At 38.7% G+C, this 19335-nt stretch overlaps 1 protein-coding gene across 4 annotated transcripts in view; it reads right to left on the minus strand.

Moving 5' to 3' along the window:
• The window catches only part of USP6NL (USP6 N-terminal like), a 112507-nt gene that overhangs the window by 21314 nt on the left and 71858 nt on the right, over positions 1–19335 (minus strand). For all 4 annotated transcript variants that reach the window (XM_039570735.1, XM_010407794.3, XM_010407792.3 and 1 more), the window contains 5 exons: positions 14836–14916; positions 6607–6714; positions 4599–4708; positions 2369–2417; positions 603–723 (listed from right to left, as the gene is read on the minus strand). In XM_039570735.1, coding sequence (XP_039426669.1) covers positions 603–723; positions 2369–2417; positions 4599–4708; positions 6607–6714; positions 14836–14916 — 469 coding nt within the window. The remainder of the gene's footprint in view (positions 1–602; positions 724–2368; positions 2418–4598; positions 4709–6606; positions 6715–14835; positions 14917–19335) is intronic.

A 19335-nucleotide genomic window follows, 5' to 3' on the forward strand; every position in this document is an offset into this window, starting at 1 on the left:
TTGTGAATCACCACAACTGTAACATCACAAAGGTTTTGGAATTCCTGGGCTTGCTCCATACCAACAGCCATGTAATATGCATAGATCATAATAAATCTGGCATGGAAAGAGAGAACTACCAATAACATAAGAACAACATTACCAAGAGAGCAGGAAATTCTGTGTGAGGCAGAGATAAAACTGAGAAGCCTGAAGTTCATGCCTAGACACAAGTCCATTTTTTACTGCAGATTCCTGTCCTGCCAAATGATAGCACAGCTGCAATATTATTTAACACATTCTCTATTAGGTTTCCACTACTATTTTATTACTATATAGATGTCTACATAACCAGCTTTCAATTGGTTACATTCCCTGAGAGAATAAGAGAAGAGGAAACCATCTGATTTTCATTAAGAACTATTTGAAAGATATCACATATAAAAACCATTACTTACTCTTACGGATGAGAGCTCCAGTAACATGCAATACCTCCCTCAAGTATAAAACTCCCATTATGTCTTATTTTTGACCAATCAGAACAGCATAGTTCCATTTTCAAATAATTTACAGCTTAAATAGGACAGGCTGAAACCTAAATATACTGACATGAAACTCCATACCATGCATAGCGTGCTTTGGACCAGAGAGAAGTTTCACCAAGGCCCAGAAGGCATCTTCTTCATTCATGTACATCAGGAGCAAAGCTGTGATCTGGCTCATTCCCTGACAGTATCCAACTTCCTGAAAACCATACAGTGGAAATATTAAAATGCTGGAAACAAAAGCCTCATAGCCATAAGCTTTTAGCTTTTCCTTGGGGTACTGGAGGAAAGATGATGCCTGTCCTGATGGCAAAGCTTCCCACCAAACACACTTCATATTTAAACATTAAAACTATTGGCAGGTAGAAGGGATGATGCACAACCCTCCAACTGAAAAATAACTTGGAAGTATTGATTGCTCATTAGAACTCACTACTGATGAACAAAATCCTTTGTCAATACTAATATTTTCAAGTTACTGTATCATCTTATTGTCCAATGGATGCGTTTCTCATTTAGCTGTGATTTGGGGGGTTCTGTGGAGGGTGAGAGTATCTGGCTTTGTTCTGGTTTACAGTCAGGGCACCATCTGATAACCGCAGGATTTTTCAAGAGTGACCTGTAACTATAAACTTGCTCAAGTTTAGCAGCCCAATAGCAAGCAACTCTAATAAACCCAAAGAAAAAATTTATTGTTCCAAAACTGAACTTGAGTACTTCCTCTGCTATTAATTTTGAATTTTATGGCAGGAACCAGCTGTCACTATCATTCAGCTGTTCAGATAACCCCATCAATAAAGTATATGTATGGAAAATTACTTAATTGTTGAGTAAGTTTTTTCAGGTTTCCAAATTCTTAGCACAACTTTGCTCTAGGGATAAAACCAAAGCATTAGAACTGCTACACATTAAGAGGAAAAATACAACAACAGAAGTGCGAAATAAAAACTTCACTATAATATTCTCATCATTACAGTTTAATGATTGATTTGAAACATAATTATTCATGCAACTTGAAAATACAAGTCCAGTGTTTTATAGAAGGCATAAAAGGCCAGACAGAAAGGTTTAGATTTTGAAAAAATCCAAACAAACCAGTATTTAATTCAAATAACTGCTTAATTTCTCTTTCCTCTTCTAAAGCTAATATATTTTATATTGACTTCTAGAGAGTTGCTGATGGATACAAAATGGAAGATATACAGAAATGCTCAAAATGGGCCCAAGGAATGAGGGGACAGTGCATTAAAACCACAGTTAAACGTGGACACGATGGCGTTTCTTTTTCTTCTATTTTTAGCATACAGCCAAAAGACATTGCAAAATACATAAGCTTCTAACCCTTATGAAATAGTCTGGAAAGCCCACTCTAATAAATCCCCATCCAGGACTGCAGCCAAGACAAAGGGCTTATGTAAAGAAGATGCAACCTTTTAAACTAATTTCAAATTTTTAGAACCTTTCAGGTTATGAAACACACCTGTGGACTCCAACATGCATCTTTCTGCAGTATTTTCCTCCCCATCATTCAAATGAAAGGGAGGCAGATAAAATAATGGGGGGAAACATCAGTCACATAACACTCCAGCACAACACAAATTCATTATTTTAATTAGACACAATCCTTGGCTTCAGCCAAATTGTAAGCACAGTTCAGTCTGTCCAATAAAACTCCTGAGATGCTTCATTTTAACTTCAGCTCAAAACACATCAACAAATCATTTATTTCTGTGTACCTCCAAAGGTCTCTGAAACGTCTGTTGGTTTTTTAGGGAAAAAGCAATACAAGTTATCTTACAGCACATTCAGAGAACCAGATTTAACTGTGAAGGAACACAACTTACCGTATTATATATGGAATATGCAGCTAAAACATGGAACAAAGATTGTTGCCTGAAGAAATAAGAGCAGAAAATGAAAAAAATTATAGTATTATCTTTTGTAAAAACAGAAAAACATAGAAGTAGTGAACTGGATTTTGGAAACACGTTTTCCCAATTTAACCTGTCTAGCACTAAAGACCAGGATAAACCACACTTCACAATGATAAGTGCTTCTGATTTCAAGCCAATTTCATAATTAGCACCTTTAAGATGTTTTACATGTTGAAATGTTTCAAAAAGTATCAATAATACTTTAGAAGAGAGTGATGGCACATCATCATTTTTACAGACAGGTAAAGTGAATCATTGCATGGGTGACATTTCAAACACTGATTTATTGTGAATGCCAAAATTTAAACGCCCTAAACCTGATTTCTGTGCTTGCAGAACACTAACAGCTGTTACTGATTCCAAACAGAGATGTAGAAGTGAAGATGTGAAATACACAAAGCAGCCACAAAGGTGTCTTAATCTTGGCACCAAAATTAGAGTCTGCTCTAGTGACTGCTACTGTCAAACTGAAGACAATATTAACTCTGGCTCAGCATCTTGTGCTCAGCCCTCTGTTGATCTCTGGATACTTCAGAATTACCAAGAGCTTTGTAGAGGTCCTTCGCTTTCTGTAAAACAGTCTAACCTGTGAAGGTAGCCAGACAAAAAACCCCAAACAACAACAAACCAACCAGCACAACTCTGATCTTTCCAAGTGGTATATGAAAGTAATGGTGGAGAGCTCTCATAATCAACTTTTAAACTCACAGCTACTTTTTGTCACCTGTTCAGGAGAGAATCTGGATACCTGAACACCTACTTTCATCTACAAGCTGAGTTTTTCACATTGTCCTTTTTCTATCCAGAGAAATTTTCTTCCTGTTACTAATCAATGAATGGAAAGATGTACTAGCAGGCTAAAAAACAGCATAAACCAGAAGCTGCTTATTTTCTTTTGGGAAGAGGATTTATACTTGGAGAATTTTACCAAACATCTACATTATGGCATTTTGGTTTACCCTCTTGCAGAATTGAAGTTTAGCCATTCTTCAGTAACCAAAGAAGGTACTAGCCATTAAGCTGAGCCTCATTTTACAAGGACAAACAAACAGGCCCCCAATGTACATAGGAACCTCCTGTACCCTCAGATGACCATATGAAACTGAGCATAGGAGCTCTATCTCATTCACAGTTACATACACAGAATAATGGTGATTTTAGTATTATTTACACTTGATGGTAGCACTAAAGACCTGTAAAAGAATGACCCTTCAAAGACATACAGTCTGCTTAAAAGTCAAACAAGCTATTGACTTACCCAGGGGACTTTATTTCACTGCTATGTGAAATGATTTCTGAATTTTTCATTGAGGCATTGCTGGAAATGCATAATATATGTACAGTAATTCTGAGATCTATTCCAAGTGTGAAATTGCTTTAGGCAGCCAAAGGCTTTCCTGTGGACTCTGAGGGCATGGTTACAACAGCCACAGGGACTGGAGATGGCTCTGTTTGTGTTAACCCCAAACTGATGAGGCAACGAGCTTCTGCTGACATCTAAAATGTGTGCACAGAACAAAGAGAGGCCCGAGCAGCACAGGCACTGACAGCCCTGCACAAATGGATCTGAACTGCACTGGCTGCATGAATAGTCTCAGCTTGGGAATCTCCGCTCTGTGCTCTTTCCTTACAGCCATCACAGAAATTCCCCGATTTAGAACTTTTCCACAAAACATCTAGAATAACAATGAAAGAAAATGTTACTTTTATTATCACATCGAAGTCCACAGCTCTGAGTACTGCTTTTTGAGAACAGCAGACTACCATAAAATCTGCCTTGGCAAGAAAAGGAGATTAAAACCTGAACTAATACAGAAACAGAAGGGGAAAAATACCCTCTTCTTCTCAGCAGGGTGCTGATGCTGCAAACAAGCAACAATACTGATGTTTGTATCCTCACTTTTTTCACTATTAAGCATTTTTAAAGATGACAGCTGCCTAATATTCCTCATCTAGTGGCAGCAAAAAATAACAAAACATTCTGAAGAAATTCAAAAGCATTACGGCCTACAGTTCTAAATAATTAAATGCTCACATACAAAAATACTGCTTTATTTGGTTCTGAATCAGACACTGGGAGAAGAAGAACACGAAATCCAAAGAAAGTCTAAAATCTCTGGGAAGGTGAAAGTTTACTTACTTTACACCGTATCTGTCCCGAAACATGATGTGGTCTCTGTACGTCCGGTTTACATCAAGGTCAATTTGCCGGATATCTGGCGACGACCCTCGTGCTTGACACTTCAATTTCTGGGAACACGGTAAAGAACAGAATTTAAGTTTAAAGTTGTGAACTCTAAAATAGCAGAAATCTGCTTGACTGTACAGCTATATTAAAGTAATTGCCATCACGCGATTTAAAACAATACAGAATAGCAACTCATGAGATTAACGGTTTTAACTCCCAAAATAAGCTTATACATGTACAAATTCTGTGACTCAGAAGCAGCCACAGAGAAAAGATGTAGAAAGACCAATCCCATAACACAATTTTTCACTGCCCATATTTAAGGTTGTTTCAGCATTTCGAATTTCTTATTGCCATTTCTCAAGCAGGCACAGCACTAGAGAAAGACAGAAAATTAATTTTGCTACTCAGGAACAAGAACCTGAGATGCCAAGTGCTCTAGACTAGACTTTAAGCAAGTGATTTAGTGTGGTTTTCATACTTTTCCTGTCGTTTTCTCTAGCAGAAGTAACAGCTACATAGCTGCCATTTATTACCTAAGTACAGATAATGGACATTTCTATAGTAATTTCCTCTGTTTTTCTGTTCTAATCTAATTTAGCTGTAGAGTACGTCTACTTTAGCACTTGCTTTAGTGTTTTATAATTAAATCCATTTTTGTAACTGAATACTTATGAAGCCTGCACAGGTTTAGACTGACACCTTATTTTTTGCACTTAAAATGATTTTCTCTTGACACTCATTCATTTACTCTCACTTCTGTCCGTAAAAGTTGAGTTTGCAAGCCTCTGGATTCAATATGGTATTTTCAGAACATTACTTCTGTCTATCAGAGAATACCACAAAAGGCAAAACTCTACAGACTCTGGTTGCAAAAAAAGAAGAGTAAAGACAAAAAGAATAATAACAAAGGGATCAAACAGGGAACAGTAACATGCATCAAGTCTGTTTGAACACAACCAGAAGCTTTAGGCACATGAGGAATAACTTGTAAGTCACTGAACCAACATAACACTAACCACATCTCAGCTATGTGCACCTTTCAATATAATTTAAACTAAACACCCAGAATGATCTGTCCCCCCCAGACAGACCAGAAAGGCAGCAAAAGGAAAATTTCTGTTTTTTAAACACCTATGGTTTGATGGAATATAGGAAAAGAAGCACCCTGAGCCCTTGCAGTCGTGGCAGCTTCACGTGTGAGAGAACAGAAAGGTACCAAAAATTTGAGAAACAGGAAGGACAGAAGGTTAAGAACTGGTCTTTCCCCTGCAAAGAGAACTGAAAGAAGGTATTTGACCTACAACAAATGTGTATTATTCTTCTAAATTTAGGGTGTGCAGTTTGTGACATTTGCAGTGAGCAGTGTTAATATAATTTCAGGAAACAGGAAAATAGAGAGCAGCAAGATGAGTATATCGCAAATAAATCAGATAGTGATGGAAGAAACTCTTTCTACTTCTGTATCTGAACTACAAACACGTCTTTGTTTTGTATTGAGCATTAGATGACACTAATAATTTCTGAAGATTATTTCACCTATTTTTAAATGCTTCTAGTTTTACTTTGCATTCTTCCCTGCAACGACATTAATCAGCATTAACTCTGTTTTACTTTGGATCTCCCACTACTCTTACCGAGGAATTTACAAAAAATATAATAGTCTGAAAGAGCAGCCTGTTAGACTAAAGAGTGAGAAATATGAGGAAGGTAACAGACACCAAAATTTAGATAACACCAATCCCAACACCAATCTTCTTCCATAAGATTCCTCATCTATTCACACTCAGTCTCAGCTCAGCTTTTGAATACACAGCCTTTCTCCTAGCTGAAACAAGCAATAGAGTGCAATGTAATTTCTAATTTATTTTTTTAACACTGCATAACAGCAAAGGCTTAATAAAGCCTGTAGTTTTAGTATCTGGTATTTTTTAATTAAGTAGAAATTCTACAAACTCACATTATAGAAGTCTTTCATTTCTTCTTTCATCTTAGGAACATCAAGCAGCAAAGACCAGACTTGCCCTCTGAACTGCAGTGGGATCCCTTTATAAATTCTCCTATGAAACTGCAAAAAGAGAAAAGAAGATAAAAATGCAGCACAATTCACAATGCTCTGAATAAAAGGAATAGTGATGCACAACATGCTAAAGAGAAAAATGCAATTACACCAACTGCCCTAAGAAAGGGATGACCTGCTGGTGACGAAGTGTTCCAATGTGTTTTGAGGAACATGTCCAGCAATGCCATTTGGGACCTCTTGACGGAATCCAGAGGCACAGGGACTAAATGGATACACAGGCCAAACCTTCCCAGGTGGCGTTTTCAAGTCAGGACTTTTGCATGTAGGAAGGTCTGTCAAAATTGTATCACCTTTGCCGAGCAAATTTTGTGATTTAGATCCCAAAAATCAGATTCCTAGCAACACTATTTCAGGGTAAGCCACAAATAACTCACTGTAATTATGGTCTATAAATAGAAATAGCAAAAGGCAAGCAGCAAAATCACAAAGCTTTAAAAATTATCAGTAAAAAACCAAATGCAGAACTGATTTTTGAATACTTGTAAAACTGCAACAGAGTGCTGAAATGTATGTTATGCAAGGAGACAAACTGTTGAGATCACAAAAAATCAGAATGTGCCATTTCTAAAGCTAACAGATCTCAGACTCTATTTCTAAACTAATAATCAGTCTCCTACATGCATATTAAAACATTTCCAAAAAAAACCAACAAAAAACACAAAAAGGTGTTACCATCTTTTGGAGACATACCTAAGACAAGGGAAATAAAAAAGGCAACCCTGGCAAAGAAAATGAATCCTTCTGAAGTTATGTTTTTACCATTATTTTAATGATTACACAGGGAGACAATTAGATTCAAAAGAGAACAAACCACACACAATTGCTCTCCAATTCTTCCTTAGTGTTTATCCTACAATGAAAGTCAGACCTTAAAAATCTCAGTTGAAAAAGCTACCACTTCCTTTAAACATTTTTATAAAAAAGTTATGCTTGCAGTAAGAAATATTTCAAAAGCAATGTCCTCCTCAAAGACAGGATTTTTCTTCTTTTCACGTTATTTCACATCTCCAGTTTTGGAAAATTAATGAACCCCTCTTTGCAGTATATTTCCAAACCTCCTGCCATTTGGAATATATTGGCTCTTTAAAGGTGTCTTTAATTCCAGCAAGGATTTGTGTCTGGATTGCAGAATCTGTAACTCTTGCACAAGTAAGGTTATGAGTTTCTTCCCTTGCTCCTTTTTCAAATGAAAATTATAAACTTGTATAAAATACAGCAGCCATCCTGAAGACTGTCCACAAAAAAAATGTTGTGCTTCATAAAGAAAAATTTGCTGCCTTAATACTAAGAATGCTAAAGCAGCAACACTTGTAGTGCGAGCACAGCTGGGCCAGTGCAGTTTCTTCTGTGAAGGTGAAGAAGAACATACAGAGCTCCAAAGCAGCCTTCTCTACAGATGGATACCCTGAGCTCAGGTCACAGAATTCCAGTGTGTGTCAACCCAGACACAAGGGTAACTGTTTGTGGGAAATAATTCAAGTCTTTTGAAAGCCAGACATCCCCAACTGCAGTGGAGTCATCCTAGGAAGAGATTAGCCTGTCTACTGGAAAGCAAAATGAGCCAAATTTGCAGGATCTTTTCTGGAAATCTGGAGGAAAACTAGGGGAAAAAAACGCAGTGATCTATGTCCTCAGTGATCGGTAGTACTATTTATTCCTCAGACCCATGTACAGCAACAGAGCACCTTCACAACAAACACTTTTTTCAGCTAATTATAATTTTTTAACTCATTTGCAAATGTCTCCAAGAGCAAAAGATTATTAATGAAGACAACTGGTTGAAGAATAAACTCTCAAGACTACTGTTGAATAAATTAGTATTTTGAGAGAAGGTCAGGTGGATACAAAAGGCCAGAAATAAGCTTTTATAATAATAGCTTCTTATTCAAACAGAATTAAAACAATTCAAACCATCCATCCAAAGTGTGAAGATGTTCAGGGGCTTTTTGGAAAATAAAACTGAAGGAGAAGAACCTCCAGTTTCAGAGGAGTCCTTGGCATTTACAATTTTCCCATCTCCTGCACTGCCTAGATTGAAACAGCCAAATGCTAGAAGAGCCCTTAAAGGAGGAAGTAAAAACTGAGACACAGAACTGTGGAAGTGCTTTTCACAGAAAAGTTTGAAAAATGAGTTGCAAATATAACTTTTAAAAGAGCAGAAAGGACAGAGAGGCACCACCTGACAGAATAAACCCAAATAACATTCACAGCTTCTTGCAAACCATTTTACATCTGTGTTCAGCTGACTCTGCTGTTCCAACTATTCTTTTATTGAGGCAGAGGAAAGCTCTCAGTCATCCCAAGTCATTACTAGATCCTGCCTACAGACTCAGCAGAACACTAGACCGAAAACTTTCACTAGCTGATACAGAGGAGAGAAATGTCACTCAGTCATGGCACAGGTTCCACTGCACAAAGAAGAACATGGAAACAAGTGTGAAAAATTTCATACACAATGGAAAACTAAGAGGAGTGGCTGATACACCAAGAGGGTTGTGCTGCCATCCAGAGTGATGTCAACAAGCTGAAGAAATGGGCTGCCAGGAGCCTCTCAGAGTTCAACAAGGAGAGGTTCAAAGTCCTGCACCTGGGAAGGAACAGCCCCAGACACCAGAACATTCTAGGGGTCACCAGCTGGAAAGCAGCTCAGAAGAAGAGGACCTGGGAGTCCTGGTGGACACCAAGTTGAGCAGCAGCCAGTGCAGTGCCCTTGAAGCAGATGACCAATGATATCCTGGGCTGCATCAGACAAAAGTATTCCCAGCATGTTGAGGGAGGTGATCCTTTCCCTGTACTCAGCACTGGTGAGTCCAGTTGTGGGCTCCTCAACACGAGACGGACATGGACACATTGCAAAGGGCTACAGAGATGATGAGACCATCTCTGCCATGAGGAGAGGCTGAGAGGGCTGGGACTGTTCAGCCAGGAGCAGAGAAGGCTCAGGGGGATCTTATCAATTTGTCTTTTGCATAACGATGAAGGAAGGGTGCAAAAAGGACAGAGCCAGGCTCTGTTCAGTGGTACCCAGTGACAACCAGAGGGAACGGGCATAAACTGAAACACTGGAGATTCCCTCTGAACTTCAGGAAAGATTTTTTCACTCTGAGGGTGATGGAGCACTGGCACAGGTCATCCCGTCAGGCTGTGGTGTCTCCAACCTTGGACATACTCAAAGGCCATCAGGACATGGTCCTGGGCAGCTGGAGGTGGCCCTGCTCGAGCAGGAGGCTGGACCAGGTGACCTCAGAGGCCCCTTCCAACCCCAACCTTTCAGTGACCCTGTGCAATGCTGCAGCTTTGCGAAAATGACACGGCTGTGCTGCATCTTGGGGACTGTGGGAGGGAACCCACACACACTTCACTGCAAAATTAATTTCTGATAATCATTCAGTCACCAAACAGTTAAAGAAAAGATAAATGAACAAACTGATTATTAGCTAGCTGAATGTCTTTACCATAAGTACCATTCTAGTGCCCTCTGCTGTCTTTTATATCCTTATGTAATACCAGGTTAAAAATCTGCTGAGAAATGCTGGTTGGGTCTATACACTTGCAGAGCTCTCATCTACTTTTCTGCTATCTCTGAATTAATAATTAAAACAGAAAATAGAAAATTCAGGAGGTTACTTTTTTCATCTGCTTCAGGGAAGATGAAATATTGAGTTAATTTTTAACAAATTATTTAAAATTAAAGCTTCCTTAAGGTAACAGCTCAAAACAAAATATATAAATATACATAAAAATACAGGTTTAAGTTCTGTATCACATCTAAGCTGATATTCAGCCAAGGACAGCAGTCAAACTCTTGCAATTATTAGTAATATTGTTGATCCTGAAGTAGGTAGGAGAAACTGACACTAAATGAGGCCCTATCACCCAGGAATTCAAAGGAGCTTCTCATGCAAAAACAAATTGGACCTCTAAATACACTGAATATACAGAATTAACTAAAACCCTTGTAAAGCAAGAAGACAAAAAAAAAAATTAGTATAGTCTCAATGAGGTCCATAATGTCCAACATGCAAAAAACACCTGGAAAACATACAGCCTCCCCTCCCTTTGTCCAGCCCCAATATCTCCACCTCATAACCCAACTGGTTTCTGGACAAGAAATGAGGCCACTGTCACACAGCACTGGCCTGAAGAGTGGCAACTGGCATCATTGCTCCTGCAAGATATAAAGCTGGTTTTCTTGAAAATAAAACTTTCTCAGCTGCGTCAGGAAGAGCTGCACAAGCAGCAGAGGGACTCTGCCACCTCAAAAAGCATCAGTGATGAGAAGCGTAAGAATTAAAATCTGAAGTCTCACAAGAAAGTATATTTATAATGAAAAGAAAATATATTTATAAAGCCTGCTGCCTTTAGAGGTTCTTCAGCTTCTGTCGGTTGCATAAAACAAGAAAAAGTGCAAATAGAGGAGTTGTTCCATCTCATTCAAAAATCTCAGGAATGCAAAGAGGGTTCTTCATTAAGGCTCTGTGTTCAGATTCCAAACGACCTGGAGACTTGATTATTATACTGTGTGTGAACACAGCCAGAACAGCTGGAAATGGCAGCCACCCTGATTGTTTCTCTTCTTCCTTTCCCCTTCAATTTAGGCAACTTCAATCACAGATAGATGAAGGCAAACAGGGAAAGACAGAAATACTTTGGTGGAAATACTCAAATGGGAATACAGCATGTAACAGTTTTATTTAATCTTTCCTGAAAGTTATGATCATACTAAGCCAGGAAAGATTTACTATCTGTGGATGGTTGATTGTACCCTGAACCACTAAGCAGTAGAATACAAATAGGAAATAAAAGCATAAACTAGAGAAGGACCACACTGAAACACAAACTTTGCTGCTCTGTGCCACTTCCTGCATAAGAAATAACTGATGGGGAGATGAAAGCTTTGTTTTGACAAATATCAATCATGCAAAGACACAAGGGCAGTTACACACTTCAGAGTGGTATCTATAAGAACCATGACAACTCCACTGAAAGAGACGCCTAAATAACCACACAGGAATCAAGGAGTTTTATACACAAAGAGCAAGTCAGACAAAAGCATCAGGAGGCCTTTGTGAATGAACAGGAGCTCCTGGACAATCTCAAACAGAAAAAGGAAGCCTACGGGGGGGGAAGCAAGGACAGGCAGTTTGGAGGAATACAGAGAGACCGTTCAAGCCGCCAGGAAGCAGGTTAGAGAGCTAAAACCCTGGTGAGACTAAATCTGGCCAGGGACATCAAGGGCATCCTATGTAAGGAAAAAATTCTTCCCTGTGAGGGTGGTGAGACCCTGGCACAGGTTGCCCAGAGAAGCTGTGGCTGCCCCATCCCTGGAAGTGTTCAAGGCCGGGCTGGATGGGGCTCTGAGGAACAGAGTCTAGTGGAAGGTGTCCTTTGTGTATGGCAGGTGGCTGGAACTCAATGATCATTAAGGTCCCTTCCACCTCAGACCATCCTATCATTCTGTGATTCTACATTGTTATAGAGCTGTACATGGGCTCACTTTATTATGGCGTGTTTCATTACCTCTAAACTATTACTCAAACATGGCAGAGCCTGGCATATTTCTGGTCTCAATATGACAATTCTTCCATCTTTTCCCAGTTCCTCATGGTATACATTCCTAATCTCTATTCCCCACCCCCTCTTTTTTAGAAGGTTTAAGCACAAGCATTCTAACCGGAAAACAGTGCGAAGTTCCCAGAGGCTTCATCTCTTTCTTGAGATATTCTTCAACAGTGAAGATCAGGGGAAGATGTAAACTGAAGCATCTCAAATGCACACACACACCACCAGTGTGTTAATGTTTTCTCATTAATTCTCTTTGTGAAGTTATGACAGAAGAAAAAAGTTGAGAAGCAGCCTATAGGCAGGCCTGCAAGAGTACTGAATGAAAACTGTAGTTTTCAATTAAACATTTGACAGTTTGGGATAATGGAATCAAATATATGGATTCATTTACAGTATGTGTACAGTATGAACAGATTCCTTCAAGGAAAAATTCCCTTAGCTGTATATTATGAAGGCTCACACAAACAGCCTGTCCAAAACCCTGTATTTTGTACATACCTGTTGTATACCTGAGACCATCACTTTGTCTGAGTCTCCCTTCCTATCTAAGAGCACAAGCGTATCTCAAATATGCCATTTTCCAAAACCAAGCCATCACTACAATTATAATCTATAATCCTACAACATTATTACTGTTGTTGTTGCTGCAATGTTCCCTTCAGTGCTGTTTCTAAAGAATACTGATTTCAGGAGCAGCCTGACTGCACAGAAATCACGGCAGTGTCAGGTGAAGTGAGTCTTGTAACACACAGACTGTTCATTTTCTTTAGCCATTTGTTCTTCTAGCATTAACCACTTTATGCAGTCAAGTGAAGACAGAACACAAGAGTCATGAACTGTTCCTGCAACTACTCCTTCCATGCTTCAAGAATGTGAGCATGGAAAGCTGGTGCATTCTTCCAACACACTTCCAGATAAAAACTGTCTTTAAGAACATGGGCAGGTTTTCCATAAAGAGAAGTGACAAATAATGTCTGCATTCCACTGGATGCTCAGGAGGAGGAGGCAGCTGATTCTTTATTCTGTATGTTCTGGTTCACTTACCACATAAGATGTGAGAGAGAATAAGGAAAACACCCTTGTTTTTTAAATCTCATGTGCTCCACCAGAGTTCAACAATGAGTGAAAATTTTTCCTAGCCTCAAGCAAAGTTCATCCCTTTATGAACATATTGAATTATTTCAGCCACTATTTATAGTTCAGTGTATAATTTGTTACATGAACTGAAACTCTTTCTGCTCAGCTGATCTGCTATATCTTCTGCATGCCCGGTGAAGGGAGGCTTATTTATTTAAGTCAGTGTCTCCTGGACTGATGTCACCAATGGCTGAAGAGTACAACCACTGCTGCTTAGATGACACGTGGTTATTGTGTTACCTCAAAGGTCATATTTAACACTCTCTTTGCAAAGTAGCTGTTACAGAGGTTTTTTTATTGTCCCTTTGACGTGGGAACATATTTCATCTTAAAATCTCCTTACTGCCACATTAAGAAAACAAAGTCACAAGTGTTAAGACCCCTAGTTTCTCCTCCCAGAGAAAATGGCAGGACAGAAAGTAGGATAGTAAGAAAAACTTTGAGAACAAATAATTATTTTTCATGCATTCATATCATATTTCGAGGAAGTGGACTTTCTAGATTCTGAGCTATACCCTGAAAGAGATCAACCACTGGCTTTGGTTTTTAACAAAAGCAAAGTGCAAGATACAGCCACCAGTCTAAAAAATGCAGGTAGTGAGCAGACAGGATGAGCAGGGGACATGCCAAGTAAATTTCTCCCTCTACTTTCCTTGTAGCATCTCAGCTCTCTGCTCATCAGGCTAACAAGTATTCTGGTCTCAATATCTCTCTTCAAAGGTCTCAACTTTACACAGATAATTTACTTAAGCAGAAGGCCAGTAAGGTGACATTCCAGGCCAGTCATCCAGGCAGGAACCTGGGATGTGTAACAGCTGTCCTTGCTCCTCTGCACAGTGCAGGTGGATCAGCTGCATCAAAAGTACCCCCAAAAGAAAATGCAAGTCTTAAGCTGTGTTGAAGAGAAGAAGGAATCTGAATTTGGGATTCTGTGCATTATCCACCGAACAGCCACAAGACCAGCTATGAAACCCCCCCCAGAACCCAGTGCTGGGAATACAGCCTCTCCAGAAAGGTTTTTCCAGCCAAAATTCTTCCGTAATTTTAAGATGACCAAGACTACAATTCCAGCAAATAAACTGTTCACATGGAAGCCCCTACCTTGCTTTTAAGACAAGTAAAAGTACTTAGCACTTAATGGCACATCTGACATAACCCACTCTGTCTACAGATTATTTTGCACACATGAACACACTGAACAAAATTCCTCTCTTTTGAGCACCAATTTTTTTGGGTAATTCCTCTTGGGTTATTAGGTATTATTGCATTTTGGAAGAACAAAAAACCTTATTCTTTCAGTGTGGGGTTTGGGTTTCTTTCAGCTATCAAACACAGGCAATCTAATTTCAGGGTATACATTCTTTCAGAAGTGACAGCCAATGACAAAGGCATGCAGAATTTTACCTTTTCACTATTCTTGTATTTTTCCCAGCTTTTCAACATCTTAAGCCATTTTGTAGTCCTTTCAATTTCAAGGTGCTTTTGCTGAAAAGGAATTAGAGAATTTTAGTATCTCCAAAATGAATGCATTTAAAGTTATTTATGTTTTTCTCAAAATAACAAGAAAAAGTTTAACAGAGCATTATGAACTTTTTATTCAGTCATCTGAGAACAGCAAAGAGTAACACCAGTTCATTTAAGACATCCACAAAACCAGCCAACCAAAAACCAAGCAGAAACTCTTATTTTCAGCACTATGGAAGAAATGTATTTCGTAGGAGGAAGTTAAGAGGACAAGATTTCTAGAAGTTTCTTCTTTATACATTGGGCAAGTTAAAAAAAAAAAAAAAACTTCAATTTGTTTTCAGACTCAGTAATCGGGCAAATAATTTCTGCTGCAAGCTACTTAAAAGTTACTTGTCTCTGAAATTATCTTCTTTACCCAGACTTGCCCTAAACATAATTAGCTTCTGTTTGCTGATGATCACACAAACCATCCCTTCTTAAAAGGCACAAAGTTAAAAAGGAACAAAAAGAAGTGCATGCAAGAGTGACACTGCAGGAGCAGAAATGGGAATAAGCTTTAATTCTAGACATTAAAAGCTAGAAATCCTTGCCACAATTCTCCTCCTTGGCATATTTTCACCTGAATTACCAGGTAACTTAACATCAGGATTTCTTCTGAAGATCTATTTGCTCAAATTTTATTACTGACAAGAATATTTCAGTAACAAGGTGACAGAATGAGAATCAAACCAAAACAAACCCCATCTTCTCAAAATAAGAAGTTACATTAAGTAGTCTAGCATGTACAGCTACTACCTTAGAGATTGCCCTTCTGTCTATAAAAATATGCAACAGTTGCTATCAACTTCTCAAATTTGGGAACCAAACAACAACTTGGAATCAGCCATCTTAGTCCACAGAATTTCAAGGTGCTTTGGCACGACATGGTAAAAAATCTGTATTTTGTTAGCTCCAATGATGACTTTTTGCAATTATTTTTACAGCTCAGTTTTACATTTTGGAAAGTGTCTCTGATTATACTGCAAAGTTAATAGTTAGCTGTGTGTTTTTAAATTTTTTAATGAGACTACTTCAACTCTCTCATAAAGCTTTGGAGTGGAAGATCCAGACTGGAAAGGTTAAAGCAGAAAAATGTACGTGCGTGGCTATTGCTTTCTCTTCAAAGCTGAATACAAGGAAGAATTTAGTTTTATTGTAAAGGACAGCCCCCTTACCTCCAACTTCAAATCCAGGGATTAATAAAGACAGGAAGGATATTCACATGGCTAGTGATTCAATCTCGTAACAATGTAAAAGTTTAATTTTAAAGCTCCGCAGGATACTGAAAAGTTATTAATACTTTCATTAACTATTTATAAAGTCAATTGCATCCAAAATGTTGGGGGAAAATATAAAAGAAAATTACTACTTACTGTCCCAACAGAATCCTAATTTTAGTTCTAGCTTTTCCCCATCAGAATTTGTTCATTCTTTCTCAGCTATCAATGTAATAAAGTGGGCTTCTTTAACTTCCTGAACCTCTTTAATCCAGGATCCCAAAGCCTTGCATTAGCAGAAGTATAACTTCATGATGTTTAGGTCCACCCCAACTATATGATAGGTCCACAAAACATCCAGGAAATAAGTTGGTTTGGGCTTTCAAGTTATTTTTGTTTAAATTCAAATGATATAAGCCTGACACAAGTATAAAAATGTTACGGGGAAAAGAAGTGCCTCTACTCTTTCAACCTTATCTAACTACTCATGTTGCAATCAACTGCCCACATTCCTGTTCAGGTTCTGGCTGTACTGAGGTATTATCTCAAATACTTGCCTTTTAAAAAAAAATTTAAAAGACGTCTCTTAAGAGTTATGTTAGAGGGGAAGGCTAGAAAAACTATTGCTTCCCAGATATCACAACACTGTTTCTGATTCTCCTTCACACTTGCAACCCCTTTAAGGAATCAGCATTTTCAACATCTCTTAAAGCAGCTGTTCTCTAGGCACAGTTTAGACTGCAGGAATAACAGGAAGTCAGGAAAGGTCTCTGCCCTCAACAAGTTCTTCAGATAATTGGTAAGAAAAATAAAACCCTTTCTGTTTCCATAGTCTTTTTGTTTGTATGTTTGATCTGCTTTCAAGATTTTTGGTCTTTTGAGTCAGAAGCTCACTTCAATTGTATGTTTGTTCAAGCTTTTATGTCTTTGTGTCAATTTATCCCCGTTCTCAAGTGATGCTACTGTAGTCAAAATAGCAATTATTTCTGTGTTCAGTTGTTGAAAACTTTTAGCTACTTCTTTCCCTGCCTGAATTATGTTCACTTTCATGTCTAACAGGTACAACACTGAAAACACAGACAGATCTGAGGCAGCTCATTGCAGAGCAGATGGACGCTGCTGCTGCTCCTTCAGACAAGTTCCATGTAGATGTCACCAAAAAAAAAAAAAAAAACCTATTTATCTGTCTTCTGAGTACATTTTACACTTTGAAGCATTTTTGCCATTGAGAGTAACAGAATCCCTAATTGAAGCAGAGTTGGTTTCCTACTCATGTCAGTAAACAATGCACTAGTGAAAGCAAAAATAGTTGGCAAGCATCCCTCTCGTGCGCAGCACTCCACCTTCCCAGAGAGCACGTGTGCCAGGGGCTGAGGCTTAAAGCGTGCTTCAGCAGAAGCTTCAGAAAAAACCAGAACATGCTACACTGTCCCCCAGAGAATTTATGATCAAGTAAACCAAATCAAATCAAATTACAAAACTTAACAAACTGAAAATGACTTAGAGACATTTCATAGACCTTCAAAATCAGAGTCAGACACAGACTCCAGATTTCCTGAGGTCAGTTCTCTGACTCCTTTCCTCCAGAAAATCTTTCCTCCCCTTGTTTTAGCTGAGATGTGCTGTATGATTCATCTCAAGGTTAAGTAGTTCATAACGAAGGACACTGATTTGATACATTTAAGGCATCAAATGTGCAGCAAAGTAATGAAGCACCAAAATCCTTAATTATAACTATTAATGCACAGTAAAGGTATTATGACCAAAAATACACACACACAAAAACACACAGAAATCCCAGCCAATTCCAGCATAAGTTTGTTTTTATCTGAAGACCAGACTCCAAATTCACAAGGATATCAACCTTCTACATAAGTTGCAAATGAAATGAAAACTTGAGTTAGGAATATTTTTTAAAATTCACAAGGAAAAAGGAAAGCATAAATACTTCTGCCAAGTAAGCGACTTCAAAAGCCATTGTACCAAAAGCTCATAATCTTAGCCTGCATTAACATAACACAGTAATCCTTATGAATGGTAATCTCGAAAACTGCAAAGATTCAAACCCTGCTGACAGAAGCCAGATAAAGCCCAGACCAGCAGAGGTCAGGATACCATCAGGAGTGTAACCAGGAGTCTCATGCAGGAGCATCACTGGATGATTATAAAAACACACTAGACTTGCAATTTAAAACTGACTCCATAAATACAGTTTCTGTGCTGACACTTTAAGACAGCACAAACAAAATTTGGGACAGAGAACTGAGACACTATTTCCACCAATAATTTAAGGCTAACTACAAAGCCACAGTGAATCAGAGCTTCAAAATACATTTACCATAGTAGCTGCAAGCTGCCTAATATTTCTGCTGAGAGACTCACCCCCCTGCTGTGTCCTTCTGATGGAAATGAAATTATACATACACTCACTGTGTTATTAAATGTAATGAAACATGGCAGGAAAATGCAACTATTTCAGGCTGTGTATGCAAAACCACACATAAACCAAGGCAAAACAAAAGAGACTTACAAGTTCTATTCTTTTAGAGTAAGCATCTCTTACTAGCTTCAGTATATAAATGAAGCTCAAAATAATTAATTTTCCAAAGCACTGCTGCTCTTAACACTCAAGGAGCTGAGCTGCCTTGGAATAAGTCATTCCATCCTTTTTCCATGTATTCTACTGATTTATGCACCCAAGAGGGCTAACTTAAACTTACAGCTTTAAATATTTTATCTTGAGTTTTCTGATCTGATTTGGTCTTGGAGAAAGCAACAGACCCAACTGACCAAGGGGAAATACCAACAGTAACTAGGCCCAGACAGGCAGAAATTCAGTTCCCCATTATTTTTATTGCTTTCCACATTCCCAACACATCAGTTGTCAAACTACTTCTCCAGTACCCTCCAGCAGCAGCAGGATTTTTGGACTAGGACATGCTCCAGCTGCCAGCAGGACCTGCATGTCCAGAACACACCCTGCTCAGCAATTCAGCATTACAAGGGAGGTCACCACACTGTAGTGGCAGCAGGATACTCGTCACCATTTCCCAAAGCAGCAAAGCACCCCACGCTCCTCAGGACAGCAGTGCACACCTCAGTGCCAGTGCCACCACCTCGCTCACATCATCCATCCCCCAGCACAGCTGATGGCAGCTCCTGGCACAGGACCACAGCTCTC

This window comes from Corvus cornix, chromosome 1A (assembly GCF_000738735.6).
Source record: "Corvus cornix cornix isolate S_Up_H32 chromosome 1A, ASM73873v5, whole genome shotgun sequence".
Classification (NCBI taxonomy): domain Eukaryota; kingdom Metazoa; phylum Chordata; class Aves; order Passeriformes; family Corvidae; genus Corvus; species Corvus cornix.